This window comes from Ranitomeya imitator, chromosome 2, assembly GCF_032444005.1.
Source record: "Ranitomeya imitator isolate aRanImi1 chromosome 2, aRanImi1.pri, whole genome shotgun sequence".
In the NCBI taxonomy this organism is placed as follows: Eukaryota; Metazoa; Chordata; class Amphibia; order Anura; family Dendrobatidae; genus Ranitomeya; species Ranitomeya imitator.
In genome coordinates this window covers 230,290,166-230,308,576 of record NC_091283.1, presented here as the reverse complement: position 1 = coordinate 230,308,576, position 18,411 = coordinate 230,290,166, and the positions used below count along the sequence as shown (strand labels likewise).

The window sequence follows — 18,411 nt, the reverse complement described above, 5'->3', positions numbered from 1 at the left end:
TGGCATTATCCCTTTTGTTACACCAGTGTCCCAAGGCCGGGCGTTATCCTTACATTACACAATTGTCATGGGCTGGGCATTATCCCTTACATTACACCAGTGTCCCAGGCCGGGCCTTTATCCTTACATTACACCAGTGTCCCGGGCCGGGCATTATCCTTACATTACACCAGTGTCCCGGGCCGGGCATTATCCCTTACATTGCACCAGTGTCCCGGATCGGGCCTTTATCCTTACATTACACCAGTGTCCCGGGCCTGGCATTATCCCTTTTGTTACACCAGTGTCCCAGGCCTGGCGTTATCCTTACATTACACAATTGTCATGGGCTGTGCATTATCCCTTAAATTACACCAGTGTCCCAGGCCGGGCCTTTATCCTTACATTACACCAGTGTCCCAGGCCGGGCCTTTATCCTTACATTACACCAGTGTCCCGGACCGGGCCTTTATCCTTACATTACACCAGTGTCCCAGGCCTGGCATTATCCCTTTTGTTACACCAGTGTCCCAGGCCGGGCCTTTATCCTTACATTGCACCAGTGTCCCAGGCCGGGCCTTTATCCTTACATTACACCAGTGTCCCAGGCCGGGCCTTTATCCTTACATTGCACCAGTGTCCCAGGCTGGGCCTTTATCCTTACATTACACCAGTGTCCCAGGCCTGGCATTATCCCTTTTGTTACACCAGTATCCCAGGCTGGGCGTTATCCTTACATTACACAATTGTCCTGGGCTGGGCATTATCCCTTACATTACACCAGTGTCCCGGGACGGGCATTATCCCTTACGTTACAGTGAAGCAGAGCATTCTTGTATTACATTGGGGGATCACACAGGTGTGGGGGGTTTCATGCTCTGTCCTTGCAGGTTTATTTTGGGCCCTGTGTCATACTAGAACAGAGGGCCACACTCCATTGTTACCTCCCCCATGGTCATGTTTCAGCCCCAGGGTCTTTGCATGTGTTACTAATCTCACAATCTGCTCTCTGGAGAATCAGGCGCTTCTGTTTTGATTTTGGTAGATAAGTTTGTGCCGCGGAGGTCAGAAAGACGAGGGTCCGTGACCAGAAGCCAAAAAGCTGAAGTGCACAAGGATGGAGTGAGGTGACAGGCCAGGGGTGGGGATGGGGCACCACCACCGTGTAACAGGTCACCATGTCTTCTCTATAATGATGTCAGTTATTAAACTCTATAATCAGGAAAAGATATTTGTAAGGAGTTAATGGTTGCAGTCGTCTGCCGGCTCCTTACAGCGGCACGCAGCGAGCGCCGGACTACAGCAGGGGGCCACTGATGGATCCTGGAAGTAGTCCGCTGTGGACACATTGTCAGTGCGGACATCATCATGAAGAGCAGCCATTGCCTGGGAAATGAGCGGAAGCAGCTGTTCATACTCCTCGCTGCCCTGGGGCACCGGTGTCATCTCCTGAGGGTCACGATTAAGGTTGAAGAGCAGAGGAGGATCATGAATTCGGAGGTGGCCAATACTCCCATCACAAGCTAAAGCACCTCCTACATCAAATAACGAGGCAAAACACAGGAACTTTATAGCAAATATGAAGAAATATATAAATTATCAAGCTCTATATTATAGTGGAGATTGTGGGAGACAGCAGGGTTGGCTGAAAAGACGACAGTGGACAGTGGGCAGCCTGGAGGAGGAGGAGGAGGACGACGACAGTGGAGAGTGAGCATGCAGGGTAATCTAGAGGGCAGTGGAGAGAGGGCGGCATGGAGGAGGAGGACGACGACAGTGGAGAGAGGGCGGCATGGAGGAGGAGGAGGACGACCGTGGAGAGTGGGTGGCCTGGAGGAGGACGACCGTGGAGAGTGGGTGGCCTGGAGGAGGAGGACGACGACAGTGGAGAATGGACAGCCTGAAAAAAGCAGTGGATAGTTAGTGGTCGGGTGGACGACAGTGGAGAGTGAGCAGGGTAATCTGGAGGAGGGCAGTGGAGAGTGGGCGGCCTGGAGGAGGAGGACGATACCAATGGAGAATGGGTGACCTGGAAGAGGAGGAGGACGACAGTGGAGAATGGGTTGCCTGGAAGAGGAAGAGGAGGACAGTGCATCCGGATAAAAGCAGTGGAATGTCAGTGGTCAGGTGGATGACAGTGGAGAGTGAGCAGTCTGGAGGGCAGTGGAGGTCTGCAAGCAAGCAGGGTAATCTGGAGGATGGCAGTGGAGAGTGGACGGTGGGGTCTGGTGGAGGAAAGTGGAGTCGATGGTCTGGAGGAGGGCAGTAGGGGTCTGGAAGTGAGCAAGGCTGTCTAGAAGAGGGCAGTGGAGAGTGGGCAGCGTGGAGGACAACGACTGGAGAGTGGGCATGGAGGAGGACAGTTGAGAGTGGGCAGCCTGGAGGAGGGCGACGACAGTAGAGAGTGGGCGGCCTGGAGGAGGAGGACGATGACATGAGAGTGGGCGGCCTGGAGGAGGAGGACAACAGTAGAGAGTGGGCGGCTTGGAGGACGACGACAGAGAGAGGGCGGCCTGGAGGATGACGACGACAGGGCAGCCTGGAGGAGGATGACGGTGGAGAGTGGGTGTCCTGGAGGAGGAGGAGGACGACGACAGTGGAGAATAGACAGCCTGAAAAAAGCAGTGGATAGTCAGTGGTCGGGTGGACGATAGTGGAGAGTGAGCAGGGTAATCTGGAGGAGGGCAGTGGAGAGTGGGCAGCCTGGAGGAGGAGGACGATACCAGTGGAGAATGGGTGACCTGGAGGAGGAGGACGACGACAGTAGAGAGAGGGCGGCCTGGAGAAGGATGACGACAGTAGAGAGTAGACTGCCTGGAGGAGGAGGGCGACGATGACAGTAGAGAGTGGGCGGCCTGGAGGATGAGGACGACAAAAGTAGACTGGGCAGCCTGGAGGACGACGACAGTTGAGAGTGGGAGGCCTGGAGGAGGAAAACGACAGTTGAGAGTGGGCAGCCTGGAGGACGATGACAACGACAGTAGAGAGGGCGGCCTGGAGGAGGAGGATGACGACGACAGTGGAGAGAGGGCGGTCAGGAGGAGGATGATGATAGTGGAGAGTGGACGGCCTGGAGGAGGACGACGACAGTAGAGAGTGGGCGGCCTGGAGGATGAGGACGACGACAGTTGAGAGTGGGCGGCCTGGAGGAGGACGATGGTGGAGAGTGGATGGCCTGGAGGAGGAAGATGACAGTGGAGAGTGGGCGGCCTGGAGGAGGAGGACGACGACAAAGAGTGGGCGGCCTAGAGGATGACAATGACAGTAGAGAGTGGGCTGCCTTTAGGAGGAGGACAGTTGAGAGTGGGCGGCCTGGAGGAGGATGACGGTGGAGAGTGGGCTGCCTGGAGGACGACAGTGGAGAGTGGGCAGCCTGGAGGAAGAAGACGGTGGAGAGTGGGCGGCCTGGAGGATGAGGACGACAAAAGTAGATTGGGCAGCCTGGAGGATGACGACAGTTGAGAGTGGGAGGCCTAGAGGAGGAAAACGACAGTTGAGAGTGGGCGGCCTGGAGGAGAAGGACGGTGGAGAGTGAGCGGCCTGGAGGCGGAGGACGACAGTGGAGAGTGGGCAGCCTGGAGGAAGACGACGGTGGAGAGTGGGCGGCCTGGAGGATGAGGACAACAAAAGTAGACTGGGCAGCCTGGAGGACGACGACAGTTGAGAGTGGGAGGCCTGGAGGAGGAAAACGACAGTTGAGAGTGGGCAGCCTGGAGGAGGATGACAACGATAGTAGAGAGGGCGGCCTGGAGGAGGATGACGACGACAGTGGAGAGAGGGCGGTCAGGAGGAGGAAGATGACAGTGGAGAGTGGGCGGCCTGGAGGAGGACGACCACACTGGAGAGTGAGCGGCCCGGAGGAGGATGACCACACTGGAGAGTGGGCGGGCCCGAGGAGGACGACCACACTGGAGAGTGGGCGGCCTGGAGGAGGAAGATGACAGTGGAGAGTGGGCGGTCCGGAGGAGGACGACCACACTGGAGAGTGGGCGGCCCGGAGGAGGACGACCACACTGGAGAGTGAGCGGCCCGGAGGACGACCACAGTGGAGGGGGCTGCACGAAGGATGACCCCAGTGGAAAGTGGGGGTCCGCAAGAAAGCAGGGTTGTCTGGAGAGCAGTGGATAGTCGGGCTGGTGGAGGACGACGGTGGAGAGTGGGCGGTCTGGAGGAGGATGACGGTGGAGAGTGGGCAGCCTGGAGGAGGAGGAGGACAACAGAGTGAGCGGTCTGGAGGAGGAGGATGACGACGACAGTAGAGAGTGGGCGGCCTGGAGGAGGAGGAAGACAACAGAGTGAGCGGTCTGGAGGAGGAGGAGGACGACGACAGTAGAGAGTGGGCGGCCTGGAGGAGGAGGACAATGACGGTAGAGAGTAGGTGGCATGGAGGAGGACGACTGTGGAGAGTGGATGGCCTGGAGGAGGACGACAGATGAGAGTGGGTGGCCTGGAGGAGGATGATGACATTGTAGAGTGGGCGGCCTGGAGGAGGACAACCACACTGGAGAGTGGGCGGCCCAGAGGAGGACGACCACACTGGAGAGTGGGCGGCCCGGAGGAGGACGACCACAGTGGAGAGGGGGCTGCACGAAGGATGACCCCAGTGGAAAGTGGGGGTCCGCAAGAAAGCAGGGTTGTCTGGAGAGCAGTGGATAGTCGGTGGGCTGGTGGAGGACAGTGGAGAAGGAGCAGTCTAGAGGGGAGTATAGCTAGGAGATAAAACAACCTTTAATTGATCTGTCTTAAAATGATTACTCCAGACAACATAGAAGTAAGAGTGACACAAATTACAATAAACATATACATAAAGTGCTAGTGCTCATTAAAAACGGTTTGGTGTCACCCATAAGAAGAATGTTGTCCGTAGCAGGTTCCCATGAAACAGGAGCAATAAATGTGTATATAGGGGGGATTTTTTCTTATTCCTTGTTGTGCCCCTGTCCTCACAAGGACAGTCCACTATCCATGTAAACAAGTTAATCTCCCTACGCATTTCCTCCCCAATGGAGGGGATTCATCAGGGGAGCAACAATAGAGAATTAAGTGGGGAATTGTATGCATGGACCCTGCAGTGGGAGGAGACCAGTGTCACAGCACATCGGAGGTAAATGGTACAAATAAGCCCTGTAGATGGGCTCCTTTAAATAGGGGCACGCACAGCCTTGCTTCTCCTCGGCGTGTGACCTCATCTACTTTCCGGTCAGCCATGGAAACACCGGTTGACTCCATAGTTGCTCGGAGCTCTGTGGCGGCGTCACAAGCCTATGCAGACGAGGCACGAGATCATGCAGTCCACCGGTTGCGTCACTTCCGGTTGTGGCCTCAGCACGGTACTCATGTCTCCATGATAATATAGATTTCTCTGCTTGGACCGCTCCAATGACGTATATCCAGCTTTACATAAGGGTTGTTCCAACCATCAGTGTGGTGGTTACCTTATTGATCTGAGTCAACAATACCCCACTCAATTCCGGAGAGTGACTCCCATCTGCTGCCCAGGGTCAGTGGACCTATATACATTCATGCTACATAAGGTGACTAAGTGCATAAAATAGGTTTTCTTTTTTGTATTCCTTTTTCCTCTGTTCCCATTTGAAGGAGAAGATAAAAATTGGAGAAGTAGGGTGCCCATCTAGTAGTTGTACCAAAAATCTCTCAATATTAAATAGTTGGGTATATAACGTCCAGAGATCAATTATTTACATTCCCTGTGCATCATCCCAAGTGGCTGTCCCATAATGCCATAATGGGGGTTTGGAATCTAAAATACACAGGGGATTGAATGAAGGAGCGTGCTTAGTAGCCATATTCTCCACGATATACCTTAGGTCATCACAGACCTATAATTAATCTGTTGACTCAGATGAATAAGGTAACCTCCACACTGATTGTTGGGAACACCCCTTATGTAAAGCTGGATATACTTCATTGGAGCCATCCAATGACCGCGAACAAGCAGATAAATCTATATTACCATGGAGACGCGAGTATCGTGCGGAGGCCGCAATCGGAAGAGACGTAGCCAGTTTGGTGCAGGCAGGCACCTCCAAGCGACCTGCATTCCACGCGGTGGACTGCTTGATACCACGCCTCGTCTGCATAGGCTTGTGATGCCGCCCCCGGAGCTCTGAGCAAACATGAAGTCACCCGGTGTTTCCATGGCTGACCAGAAAGTAGGAGATGAGGTCACATGCCAAGGAGAAGCGAAGCTGTGCGTGCCTATGTCACGAAAACCCCTCTCAAGTGAACCGGGGGATATGGAGATCACCCCCGCCATCACCAATCTGTGACGCTCCATCACAGATTACACAGTCAAAGCTCACTGGCCCCTCCTTACTCAGATCAGTCAGGGAACAGCACCTTGGATAAGTAGTCGCCGGAGAGGCTGCCCTGTCCCGTACTGTTTATTAGGGCACTCTGCAGTGAGGGCGGTATATATATCACCAGTCCCAGGCCGGGGATACACCTATAAACCTCTGTCCGTCAGCATCCCCCAATAACACCAGAACGGTATGCTGCCACCAGTTCCTCGTTAGACAGAAGCCCGGTCTGTTACCAAGCATATATCGAGTGAGAAACCAACCCCAGGTAGCATGAATTTTCACAGAGTACATGTCGGATCGTTCATAGAGCAAAAGAATGAAGATAGCAAATTTATGAGTTTACTCCAGAAAGAATCAGCAGTGTTTACAAAAATTACAAAAGATTGTACATATTTGTATTTTGTCTCTTTTTTGTAATGTTATAAAATAAATGGGATAAAGGTACGAAACTTACTAAATCTCAGTCACAGGTATGACATTTCAATAAAGGTGAGGAGAGTTCCTAAAGAGATCATTCAGCACCCCCAGCATGGTGTTAGCTGCTGTCTCTCTGGTTCTCAATGCCTCCCAAAAAGGCCATAAACTTAGGGACTCCCACATGTGGGTTGTTTTCTGGGAGGTGCACCTATTTTGGAAAGTTATCAAAAACTTCTTTTCTCCATATCTTTGCCCTGGAAGCTCACAGGCCAACGATATTGGCATTATTTTTTTCCCCTGTGATTTTACCGTTCTTTAGAGTCCAAACACTGTCTGTGATTTACTGGTGGGCAGAAAATGATTTCACAGGTTTCCGATGGCCCTAAATGCCGCAAAACGCTGCCATGCGTAGCCCCAGTTGCCCAGATCCTGGAAATCTAATTTTCAAACTTGTAGGATTACTGTGGGTTATTAAATTGGATTTTGAGTATTCAGCTCTGGAAAAAAAGATTCTTGGTGGGAAAACACACTTAGCTCTGCTAGCTGGCAAAGTCGTAAAACTCACATTCCAGAATGACCATTTAGTTGGGGGGGAGAGGGGAGTAGAAATTCAGAGGGAGAAAGAGGGGGCTGCAGCAGTGCTAGGGGCTGCAAGCAGGACTTGGTCCCACAGTATAATGGAAAAATAATTATCTTCCGGACAGCCCCCATTTAAAGGAGCCAATTTACAGGGCTCATTTGTACCATTTACCTCCAATGGGTTGTGACAAGAATGGTCACACCTGAGACACTGGTCTCCTCCCACTGCAGGGTCCATGCATACACTTTTTTCCTACTAATAATTCTCTATTGTTGCACCCCTGATGAATCCCCTTTATTGGGGAGGAAACGCATAGGAAAATTAACTTGTTTACATGGATAGTGGGTGACCTGTAGCAGCCTACACTCGGGGACTGTCCTTGTGAGGACAGGAGCAATACAGGGGTACAACAGGGAATAAGAGAAAAAATCCCCCCATATACACATTTATTGCTCCTGTTTTATGTGAACCTGCTACGAACAACATTCTTCTTATGGATGAGCACTGGCACTTTATGTATATGTTTATTGTAATTTGTGTCACTCTTATTTCTATGTTGTGTCTGAAGTAATCATTTTAAGACAGATCAATTAAAGGTTGTTATATTTATAAGGGAGACTCTCCTAGCTATACTCCCATTAGTCCTGAGGGTACTTTGATAGTGAAGTTTAGAATTAACACACTATAGCGGTGGGGGTCTGGTGAAGGAAAGTGGAGTCGATGGTCGGGAGGAGGGCAGTAGGGGTCTGGAAGAGGGCAGTGGAGAGTGGGCGGCCTAGAAAAGGATGACAGTGGAGAGTGAGGCGGCGTGGAGGAGGAGAACAACCACAGTGGAGAGTAAGCCGCCTGGAGGAGAACGACGACCACAGTGGAGAGTAAGCCGCCAGGAGGAGAACGACGACCACAGTGGAGAGTAAGCCACCTGGAGGAGAACGACGACCACAGTGGAGAGTGGGCAGCCCGGAGGACGACGACGACCACAGTTGAGAATGGGCAGCCTGGAGGAGGACGACAATGGAGAGTGGGCAGCCTGGAGGAGAAGGACGACAGTGGAGAGTGAGCGGCCTGGAGCAGAAGGATGACAGTGGAGAGTGGGCGGCCTGGAGGAGAAGGACGACAATGGAAAGTGGGCGGCCTGGAGGAGAAGGACGAAAGTGGAGAGTGGGCTGCCTGGAGGAGAAAGACGACAATGGAGAGTGGGCAGCCTGGAGGAAAAGGACGACAGTGGAGAGTGGGCGGCCTGGAGGAGGACGACAGTGGAGAGTGGAATCAACGAGGGTTATCTGAAGGAAAGCAGTGGAAAGTGGGCGGTCTTGAGAAGGGTAGTAGCGGTCAAAGTGATTAGAGTTGTCTGGAGGAGGGCAGAGAGTTGGCGGTCTGGATGGGAGACGACAGTGGAGACTGTGGGGGTGTGGAAGAGATCAGGGTCGTCTAGATGGAGGGCAGTAAAGAGATGAGCAGTGGGCAGTTGGGGAGGCCAGTTCAGCAAAGGGCATTGCTAGCGTGGGAGGATAATGAAGTAGGAGGCCGAAAAGCTTGTGCACCCTAATAGTAGACGTTGGGGTCCAGATTCATGGCTACAAGACCTCCAGTCCTATTTTATCCTGGCCTGATGTAATAATACTTCATACTGTGTGTCGAGGAAATGGACAGCGCCCAGCGTCCTGTGCTTTCACCCACAGCTGTGAATAAACCAGTGGCAGGAAACATGCACTGGATACTACTGGGTAGGTGACATGAGTAGGCACAGAGACACGTGGAAGGGAATGCAGGGGCATGCTTGTTGGAGGGTAAGATTTTCTATTGCAGTCATGCACCTGTAGTATAAAAGGCCTTGTAGTGTCCCAGTCTTACGGCTTCTACGTCCCCGATTCTTCCTGCAGCTCCACTGTTGGGATGATACATGATCTAAAGAGGGAACGGATAATTTAGTTTCTAACATAAAGGTCTCCAGAGAGTCAGACTGGTGTAGATGCCAAGTCTGGTCCACCATGATATGACCTGGAACAAGGTGTACTAAATATGTCCCCTGACCCATAAAAGGGAACTTATCACAAGAAACTGACGGCTAGAGATTGCTGTTCCTCATGACATCTACTGCAGAGTCAGAGGGCGGTAGCTTGAACGCCATTGTCTGCTATATAGAGGAAGGACTCTAGAGCATACGATACAACATGCCGGCCGGAGCCAGGGATCTGTGAGGACCTCTACGTAGAAGCAGCCGCAGCAAGGGAAATCATCCGGAACAGACTCCACCGTGAAGCATTTTCCATAAGACACGAGATGTTCTTGCTGGCAGGTTGGAAACAGATCTATCCGTTTCTGCCAGGATCTCTCACCTGTCCTGGGTAAGGCTCGGAGTTTAGCAGGACACGTGTTGCCACTCACCCTCTGTGTGTCCTGTGTGGCCCCAACCAAGATCTCAGATACATCTTTTCCATCAAATCGTCGATTGGCGGGTAGCACACCATGTGCCAGGGTCACTAATGTAGGGAATATGTCCAGCGTACTGTGGAGGAGCGGAAAGAAAAACCATAGAAAAGCATTAATTGTCAGACCCAGACCTGTTTTTCATCTGATGGCCAGGGGTTGCCCATTTCTGGGTCACTCTGGCAACTGGAACATATAAAAGCTGGAGGAGAAGGGATTGCATCACAAACTTAACGCCACAGACAAAACTGAGACGTGGCAGCAGAAAGAGCTGAGCCACGGGCATATCTACAGCACTAGGATCATATAACATTGCCCTGAAGTGACAGGCTCTTAAACCCTCCCCAACCAGTGGAGGAGGCGCTGACGTTTCTCCAACCACCTCTTATCGGTGCTCTCTGGGCTAATAAACCACAGGTCACAGGGAGTCATTAATGTGATAACGTGGGTTAATATTGACTTGGCCTCAGCTGGTGCAAAGTTCATCCTCCAACTCATCAAGAAATCTAGATCTGATGTACTGACAGATCACCTGCCCGGAGACCCTCCTGGGCCCAAGACTCAATACTCATCCTTCAAGCCACATTAAATAGCATGTCCTCGATCCCAAGCACTATATATAGAACTTCTACCCTATGCTACCAACTAATTCATGGCAGGCAACAAGTACTATCCACCCAAGCTTTACTCTAAACAACTACAGTGCACAGGGAAGCGTCAGTGGGCCCCACACATGGCCACTTACCTTAATAACGCAGAACTTGTGCAGTTTGGTGGAATATGGCCAGGCCAGTAGACCAAGGCAGGCACCCGGTGACCCCCTTCCCATGTTGTTTGCTTTGCTGAACTTCCACCTGGATAGAGACAAGATGGACATATGTGGTCATTGTGTTCTGGCGCTGTACAAGAGACCGCATGGACCACATCGTGTATACACGGCAAATACTAGGGTGCTCCACTCTGTATAGCATCACAGTAATGCCAGATTATGGAGTGATGCCGAATTTAGGAAGAGGCAGTGAGCAGAAGACCCTCCATTGTCTTCCTCTAGGGAACAGATGTATAAATGGACACAAACAAGGAGACAGCGGCCTCCGTCAACGCTAACTTGTGTGCAATCGGGAGTATATGGAACGTAAACGGTATTACTGCCATATAGGGTCTTATCAGAGAGAGCCCACCAGCCCCGACAAAGTAACCGCTGTCTGGTAGGCCCTAAATCTAATATTTATCCTACAGACAAGCCTCTCCTCGGGTAAAATCCTACAAGTGTAAAGAACACATGGGGTCCAGCATTAATTAAAATCAGTCCTAGTCTGATGGGAGGAGGTCAGTCAGATATGGAGGCCCTCACCACCTCCAACAGTATACTGCAAAAAAAAGGCCAACACCTCCGAACAGAACAAAGCAAGTGTGAACAGGTGCAAGCTGCTACGACTGCACACTACACAAACCCAATACAGAATATATGCGAACAGCGGACGACTGTCACTGCATTACCGCTAGATTACATTCATAAAAGGAAGGCTTAATGCACAAATCGGCTAATGGCCTATGGCTCCCTTTAGTTGGTGCTTGAATCTACCTGCCCTTCAAATTTGTAGACTTTTACCCTAGGCAAGGCATGTTTTATTATTAGGTTCAGTTCTACCAGAGAGGTTGGTTTGTCGAGGAAAAGTAGTGAGTGCTGTTTGGTGTCATGGTGTGCACTGAACTGAACAAGGACCAAAGAAAGCAGAGAAGAAAGTGGTCAGGAGACTAGAAAGATCGTTATAGACAAACATGTCAAAGGTAAAGGTTACAAGATGTCTCCACACAGCCAGAATGTCCTGTTACTACAGGTGTAAGGGCTATGAGGCTGTAGACCAGTTCCCTAGACATGGCCGCAAGAGGGAAATCAATGACAAATTGGAGAGACAGATAATATGAATAAGAACCACAGAGCCCAGAACAACTTCCAAAGAGATTACAGAAGAACTCTGTGGTCCTTCAGTGTCCGGTGGAGCCGTCTGATGTCTTGGCCATCATGGAAGACACCCGAGGATGAAACCAGTGCTAAGAACAAATCAGTAAAAAGTCAGACTGGAATCTGCCAAATGCGTATTGACACGTTACAAAGATTCTGGGTGAAGCAGACCTTGCAGCTAAGGAAAAAACAACTACAGTGGCATGTAAAAGTTTGGGCGCCCCTGGTCAAAATTACTGTTATGGTGAACAGTTAAGCAAGTTGAGGATGAAATGTTCTCTAAAAGGCCTAAAGTTACAGATGACACATTTCTTTGGATTTTAGGCAAAACACACACATATACATAAATACATATATAATAAATACACACGTGGTCAAAATTGTTGGTCCCCCTCGTTTAATGACAGAAAAACCCACATTGGTCACAAAAATAACTTGAACCTGACAAAAGTAATAAAAGATCTATGAAAATGAACAAATGAAAGTCAGACATTGCTTTTCCACCATGCTTCCACAAAATGTAACAAAAAATTAGGCCTGGACAGAAATGACATTACCCCTGAAAATAATGTGACAAAAGGGACATGTTAGATCGCGGTGTGTCCACTAACTGGCATCACAGGTGTCTACAATCTTGGAATCAGTGAGTGGCCTGTATATGGGGCTACAGATCCTCACTGTGCTGTGTGGTGACATGTTAGATCGCGGTGTGTCCACTAACTGGCATCACAGGGGTCTACAGTCCTGGAGTCAGTGTGTGGCCGGTATATAGGGCTACAGATATCACTGTGCTGTGTGGTGACATGTTAGATCGCGGTGTGTCCCCTCATCACAGGGGTCTACAATCCTGGAGTCAGTGAGTGGCCGGTATATGGGGCTACAGATCCTCACTGTGCTGTGTGGTGACATGTTAGATCGCGGTGTGTCCACTAACTGGCATCACAGGGGTCTACAATCCTGGAATCAGTGAGTGGCCTGTATATGGGGCTACAGATCCTCACTGTGCTGTTTGGTGACATGGTGAGTATCACTCTCAACATGGACCAGAGGAAGCGAAGGAAAGAGTTGTCTCAGGAGATTAGAAAGAAAATTATAGTTAAACATGTGAAAGGTAAAAGTTATAAGACCATCTCCAAGCAGCTTGATGTTCCGGTGACTACAGCTGCACATATTATTCAGAGATGTAAGATTCATGGACTGTAGCCAACCTCCCTGGACGTGGCCGCAGGAGGAACATTGATGGCAAATCAAAGAGACGGATAATATGAATGGTAACAAAAGAGCCAGAAAAACTTCTAAACAGATTAAAGGTGAACTTCAAGCTCAAGGAACATCAGTGTCAGATCGCACCATCCGTCGTTGTATGAGCCACAGTGGACTTCATGGGAGACGACCAAGGAGGACACCATTGTTGAAAAAAAAAATCATAAAAAAGCCAGACTGGAATTTGCCAAATTACATGCCAACAAGCCACAAAGCTTCTGGGAAAGTGTCCTGTGAACACATGCGACAAAAATTGAACTTTTTAGCAAGGCACATCAGTTCTATGTTCACAGACGGAAAAATGAAGCATATCAAGTAAAGAACACTGTCCCTACTGTGAAACATGGAGGAGGCTCTGTTATGTTCTTGGGCTGCTTTGCTGCATCTGGCACAGGATGTCTAGAATCTGTGCAGGGTACAATGAAATCTCAAGACTATCGAAGGATTCTAGAGATAAATTTGCTGCCCAGTGTCAGAAAGCTTGGTCTCACTCGCAGGTCATGGGTCTTGCAACAGGATAATGACCCAAACCACACAGCTAAAAACACCCAAGAATGGCTAAGAGGAAAACATTAGACTATTCTGAAGTGGCCTTCTATGAGCCCTGACCTAAATACTATTGAGTATCTGTGGAAAGAGCTGAAACATGCCGCCTGGAAAAGGCAACCTTCAGACAGGAGACAACTGGAGCAGTTTGCTCTTGAGGAATTGAAAAACAGCTAACATAGAAAAAATTCAGAAAAAATACATACCATGAGATACGGCCTTCCCAAAACCCTGTCTGATGACAAATGCACACTTAGCAGGATGCAGCAGGCCTCCACTGATAAAGGCTAGGAGCGGCACAGGTGCAGACTACTTGATAAAAACAGCCACCCCAACCAAACATTGCAGGGTTTGGCTTCCTAGCAGAAAAAATGCACATTGATATAACTCACATAGGACGCCAGTCTCACTGATATTCACAGAAACAGAAGATATAGGCTTGGGAATATATTAAGCAAAATGTTCACAGAAAAGACCCAATTTTTTTAAAAATGATTAAAACTTGACCTTTAATAAATTTCTTTCTAAAAGAATGACCCCAATTAGTGTACTACAAAAAAACCATCACCAACACAACAACAATCAATAGGAAAGGCCCAGGTGGTGCCTAACTCTGCACTAATGCTCAATGCCCCTGCCTACCAGCGGAGGTTGGCACCCTACCTCCTGCGCAAATGGCGCCCCGGCTCCACGTCGGCTCACCCTGCTACCCCTATCAGGCCCTTTTAGGGTGGGATGAATATTTGCTCATACACACTCGACGCGCTATCTCTTTATTGTTTTTTATTTTTATTTTTCAGAGATTATTTTGGGACATCCTGATACTATGGGGCTGTCCCTTATCTGTCCCTGCCTATCAGCGGGGGTTGGCACCCTAGTCATACGTGATTGGTGCCCCCACTCCTCGGCGGCTGATAACCTCTTATATCCCTAGATAGGCAGAGAAATTCTAAGGCAAGGTGCATAAGTGCTTTAAAGTGCTTATAGAAAGGAATATCAGGGTGTCCTATATATATATGTAAATGGGTTACCTTCATATACCAATCATTCACAAATCATCTATACAACAGAAACAAAGTACCAGTTGAATCATGAACCATATAGTAAACAACCTTACTCAAAATAGATGATAACAATGTTTTTAACACCTGCATATGTTCTTGCAATAATAACCCTAGGACCAACTCTGAATACCCCTTTCACAAATATCACTGATAGGCATGTCCTTTGCACAACTAACTCGACGCGTTTCCCCTCTGAAAGTATATGAGGTTCATCAGGAGTAACAAACATACGTGCCACAGGACCACTTATCATATCCTTTTCTGCAGGATGTGGCCAGGCCTCTTTATGTTGGCTAGGTTTTTCTGAGGCATCTGTCACTGTGTTCTGCATATTATAGTGCTGGGCAGCCCACCTCTTAATACAAGGGGCGTTATTAATAGGTTGCATACCAGACACTGTGCACCACACCTATCAGTGTGACTGGCGTCCTATGTGAGTTATATCAATGTGCATTTTTTCTGCTAGGCAGCCAACCCCTGCAATGTTTGGTTGGGGTGGCTGTTTTTATCAAGTAGTCTGCACCTGTGCCGCTCCTAGCCTTTATCAGTGGAGGCCTGCTGCATCCTGCTAAGTGTGCATTTGTCATCAGACAGGGTTTTGGGAAGGCCGTATCTCATGGTATGTATTTTCTCTTGAGGAATTGGCCTAAATACCTGTCGAGAGGTGCAGAAGTCTCATTGACAGTTACAGGAATCGTTTGATTGCAGGGATTGCCTCAAAAGGCTGTGCAGCAAACTACTAAGTTACCATCATTTCTGTCTAGGCGTATGTCATGAGTTTTATTTTTTGTTAAATTCTAAGGAAGTATGGTGGAAAAGCAATGTCAGACTTTCATTTGTCCATTTTCATAGATCTTTTATTTATTATTACTTTTGTCAGATTCAAGTTATTTGTGACCATTGTGGGTTTTTCTGTCATTAAACGAGGGGTACCAACAATTTTGACCATTTTGATACCTTATATACTTGAGTATAAGCCAAGTGCTGAAAACGCCCCACTCGACTTATACTCGAATGAGGGTCCAGAAGGCAGAGGGGGAGCGGCAGCAGTGGAGCAGCAAGTCACAGGAGGCAGCAGCCGGCTACTGCGGCTATCCCCCTGTGCCAGCTGCTAAAGAGAAATGAATATTCACTGCGCTGACAATGAATATGCATTTCTCTGTAATAGTGTGCACAGTGTCAGCCTGGGCGGTCACGTGTGCCGCTACTTAACAGAAATGAATATTCACCTCTCTCCACTCCCATCAGCGTGGAGAGAGGTGAAAATTCATTACCTTAAGTAGTGGCACACGTGATCGCCCATCAGTTGCATGAGCCAGCTGCTGCGGCTGACTACTACCTCAGCAATCATGGAAATGCTTGGCTATACAACCAGCAAGAACAGAAGTACGTGCCCCCTTGCAATAGAAGACTGGAGACCAAGATCAAGGTGACACGAAGGGAAGTCAGCCAACTAACAGAAATACAGAAGGGTGTAAAGATCAAGAATAAGATCAAGTTAGACAAGTACAAAGGCCTGACCCCAACTGAAACCCTAGAGACTGCTAAACAAAGGCTCACAGCACTCGCAAGACTAGGGAGATACACTAGAGAAGCTAAGGCCAAGAACATAAATGGCCTGTGCTCCAAAGAACCATCCAATGTGTACTCCCAACTACAGACGAACAGCACAAAGGCAGCAACTCCACCAATAGCAGAGACTGAACAATACTGGAGGATCATATGGGAGAAGGAAAGAACACAATACCAGTGCAATGTGGCTGCAAGATCTGAGAATGAAACACAGCAACCACCTAGGCATCCAACAGCGGGTGAAGAACATGAAGAGCTGAACAGCACCTCACCCAGACATGAGCCTCACCTACTGACTAAAGAAATTCACAGCGGTACATGAACGCATGGCAAAGCAGATGAACCAGCTGTTAGAAGCAGGCCACCACCCAGCTTGGCTAACACAAGGAAGAACAGTGCTGATCATGAAGGATCCTCACAAAGGAACAGTTCCATCCAACTACCGCCCAATAACCTGCCTTACAACAACATGGAAACTTCTGTCAGGCATCATAGCCACCAAGCTACAGAACCATATGAACCAGTACATGAATCCAGCTCAGAAAGGCATTGGGACTGACACCAGAGGCTCCAAGCACCAGCTCCTAGTAGATAGAGCAGTCGCTCAAGATACAGAGACAAATCTCAGCACAGCCTGGATTGACTACAGGAAAGCCTATGACTCAATGCCACACACATGGATCTGTGAATGCTTGGCTCTGTACAATGCCAAAAGGAAATTAAGAACCTTCCACTGAAACTCACTGGGGCTATGGAGAACAACAATGGAAGTCAACTCAAGACAACTAGCACAAGTGACCATCAAATGCAGCATATACCAAGGTGGTGCACTGTCCCCATTGCTGGTCTGCATAGGCTTGAACCCCCTCAGTCAGATAATTACAGAGTCTGGCTATGGATACAAGTTCAGGAGTTGAAGCACCATCAGCCTCCTTCTCTACATGGATGACATCAAGCTGTATGCAAAAACCGAATAAGACATCACTGATCCACCTGACAAGGATCTACAGCGAAGACATCGGGATGTCCTTTGGACTGGAGAAGTGCAGCAGGTTGGTAATAAAGAGAGGCAAGGCAGTCAAGACTGATATAGTGGAACTAATAGCAAGCCACATAGCAGATGACCAGACATGCTACAAGTACCTCGGCATCCCACAAAGATGCGGTAACCATGATGAGGAGGCAAGGAAAGCAGCAACATCCAAATACCATCAAAGAGTAAGATCCTGAAGAGCCAGGTCAATTGGAAGAATAAAATCTGCGCCATCAATACATATGCCCTGCCAGTTATCAGATACCCTGCTGGCATAGTGTGCTGGCCAAAAGAAGAGATGGAAGCTGCAGATGTGAAAACATGAAAGCTCCTTACAATACATGGAGGTCTCTGCACAAGAGCAAGCACTAAGTACCATATATATATAAGCAGGAATCACAAGACCCAAGGTGCAGACTGTGCAAAGAAACCTCAGAAACCGTCCAACACATAGTGGCAGGATGCAAAATGCAAGAGCTGCATATACCAAGCGCCACAACCAAGTAGCGGAAATTGTATACAGCAACATCTGCACAGCATATGGGCTAAGGCCAGGTTCACATTGCGTTAAGTGCCGATTTGATATAGCGCTAGCGCAGATAGAGCTAGCAGATGCTTTATCTGCGCTAGCAGTTACGGACTCGGAAACGCTGCATCCCGCATCCCAGGGTCCGTCACTCAATGACGGCACATCGCTAGCGCATGCCCATTATGGGTATGCGCTAGCGATGCGTCCGACATAGGGCATAATGGCGGCGTTAACGGACTGCGTTACACCGCGTTATGCCACAGTGTAACGTAGTCCATCTAACGGACGCCATAGACGCAATGTGAACCTGGCCTAAGCCCCCCTAAGTCCAAGTGGGAGACCGCAGAAAAAGTGGTGGATAATGAGAGGGCTAAAATCCTGTGTGACTTCAAGATCCAGACGGATAAGCAGGTGTTGGCTAACCAGCCAGACATTGTGATAGCAGACAAGGATCAGAAGACAGCAGTGATAATAGATGAGGCAGTAACATCAGAAAAAAGGAATATGAGAAGCTGGAGAAATACCAGGGCCTCAAAGGAGAACTGGAGAAGATGTGGGAGGTGAAGGCAACAGTGATTCCAGTGGTGATAGGAGCACTTGGAACAGTGACCCCTAAGTGGGAAGAATGGCTAGAACAGATCCCAGGAGCAACATCTGAGCTCTCTGTCCAGAAAAGAGCAATGCTGGAAACAACCAAGATCCTGCACAG

At 49.2% G+C, this 18,411-nt stretch overlaps 2 protein-coding genes across 4 annotated transcripts in view; one reads left to right on the top strand and one right to left on the bottom strand.

Annotated features, from left to right (window-relative positions):
- Nucleotides 1-1,205, top strand: part of WIPI1 (WD repeat domain, phosphoinositide interacting 1) — an 88,012-nt gene extending 86,807 nt beyond the window's left edge. For both annotated transcript variants that reach the window (XM_069748689.1, XM_069748690.1), the window contains one exon: nt 1,025-1,205. In XM_069748689.1, coding sequence (XP_069604790.1) covers nt 1,025-1,066 — 42 coding nt within the window. In that variant the 3' untranslated portion in view covers nt 1,067-1,205. The remainder of the gene's footprint in view (nt 1-1,024) is intronic.
- ARSG (arylsulfatase G) overlaps nt 1,203-18,411 on the bottom strand; it is a 55,944-nt gene continuing 38,735 nt past the window's right edge. For both annotated transcript variants that reach the window (XM_069748687.1, XM_069748688.1), the window contains 4 exons: nt 10,475-10,583; nt 9,688-9,808; nt 9,117-9,207; nt 1,203-1,514 (listed from right to left, as the gene is read on the bottom strand). In XM_069748687.1, the coding sequence (XP_069604788.1) occupies nt 1,222-1,514; nt 9,117-9,207; nt 9,688-9,808; nt 10,475-10,583 (614 nt within the window). In that variant the 3' untranslated portion in view covers nt 1,203-1,221. The remainder of the gene's footprint in view (nt 1,515-9,116; nt 9,208-9,687; nt 9,809-10,474; nt 10,584-18,411) is intronic.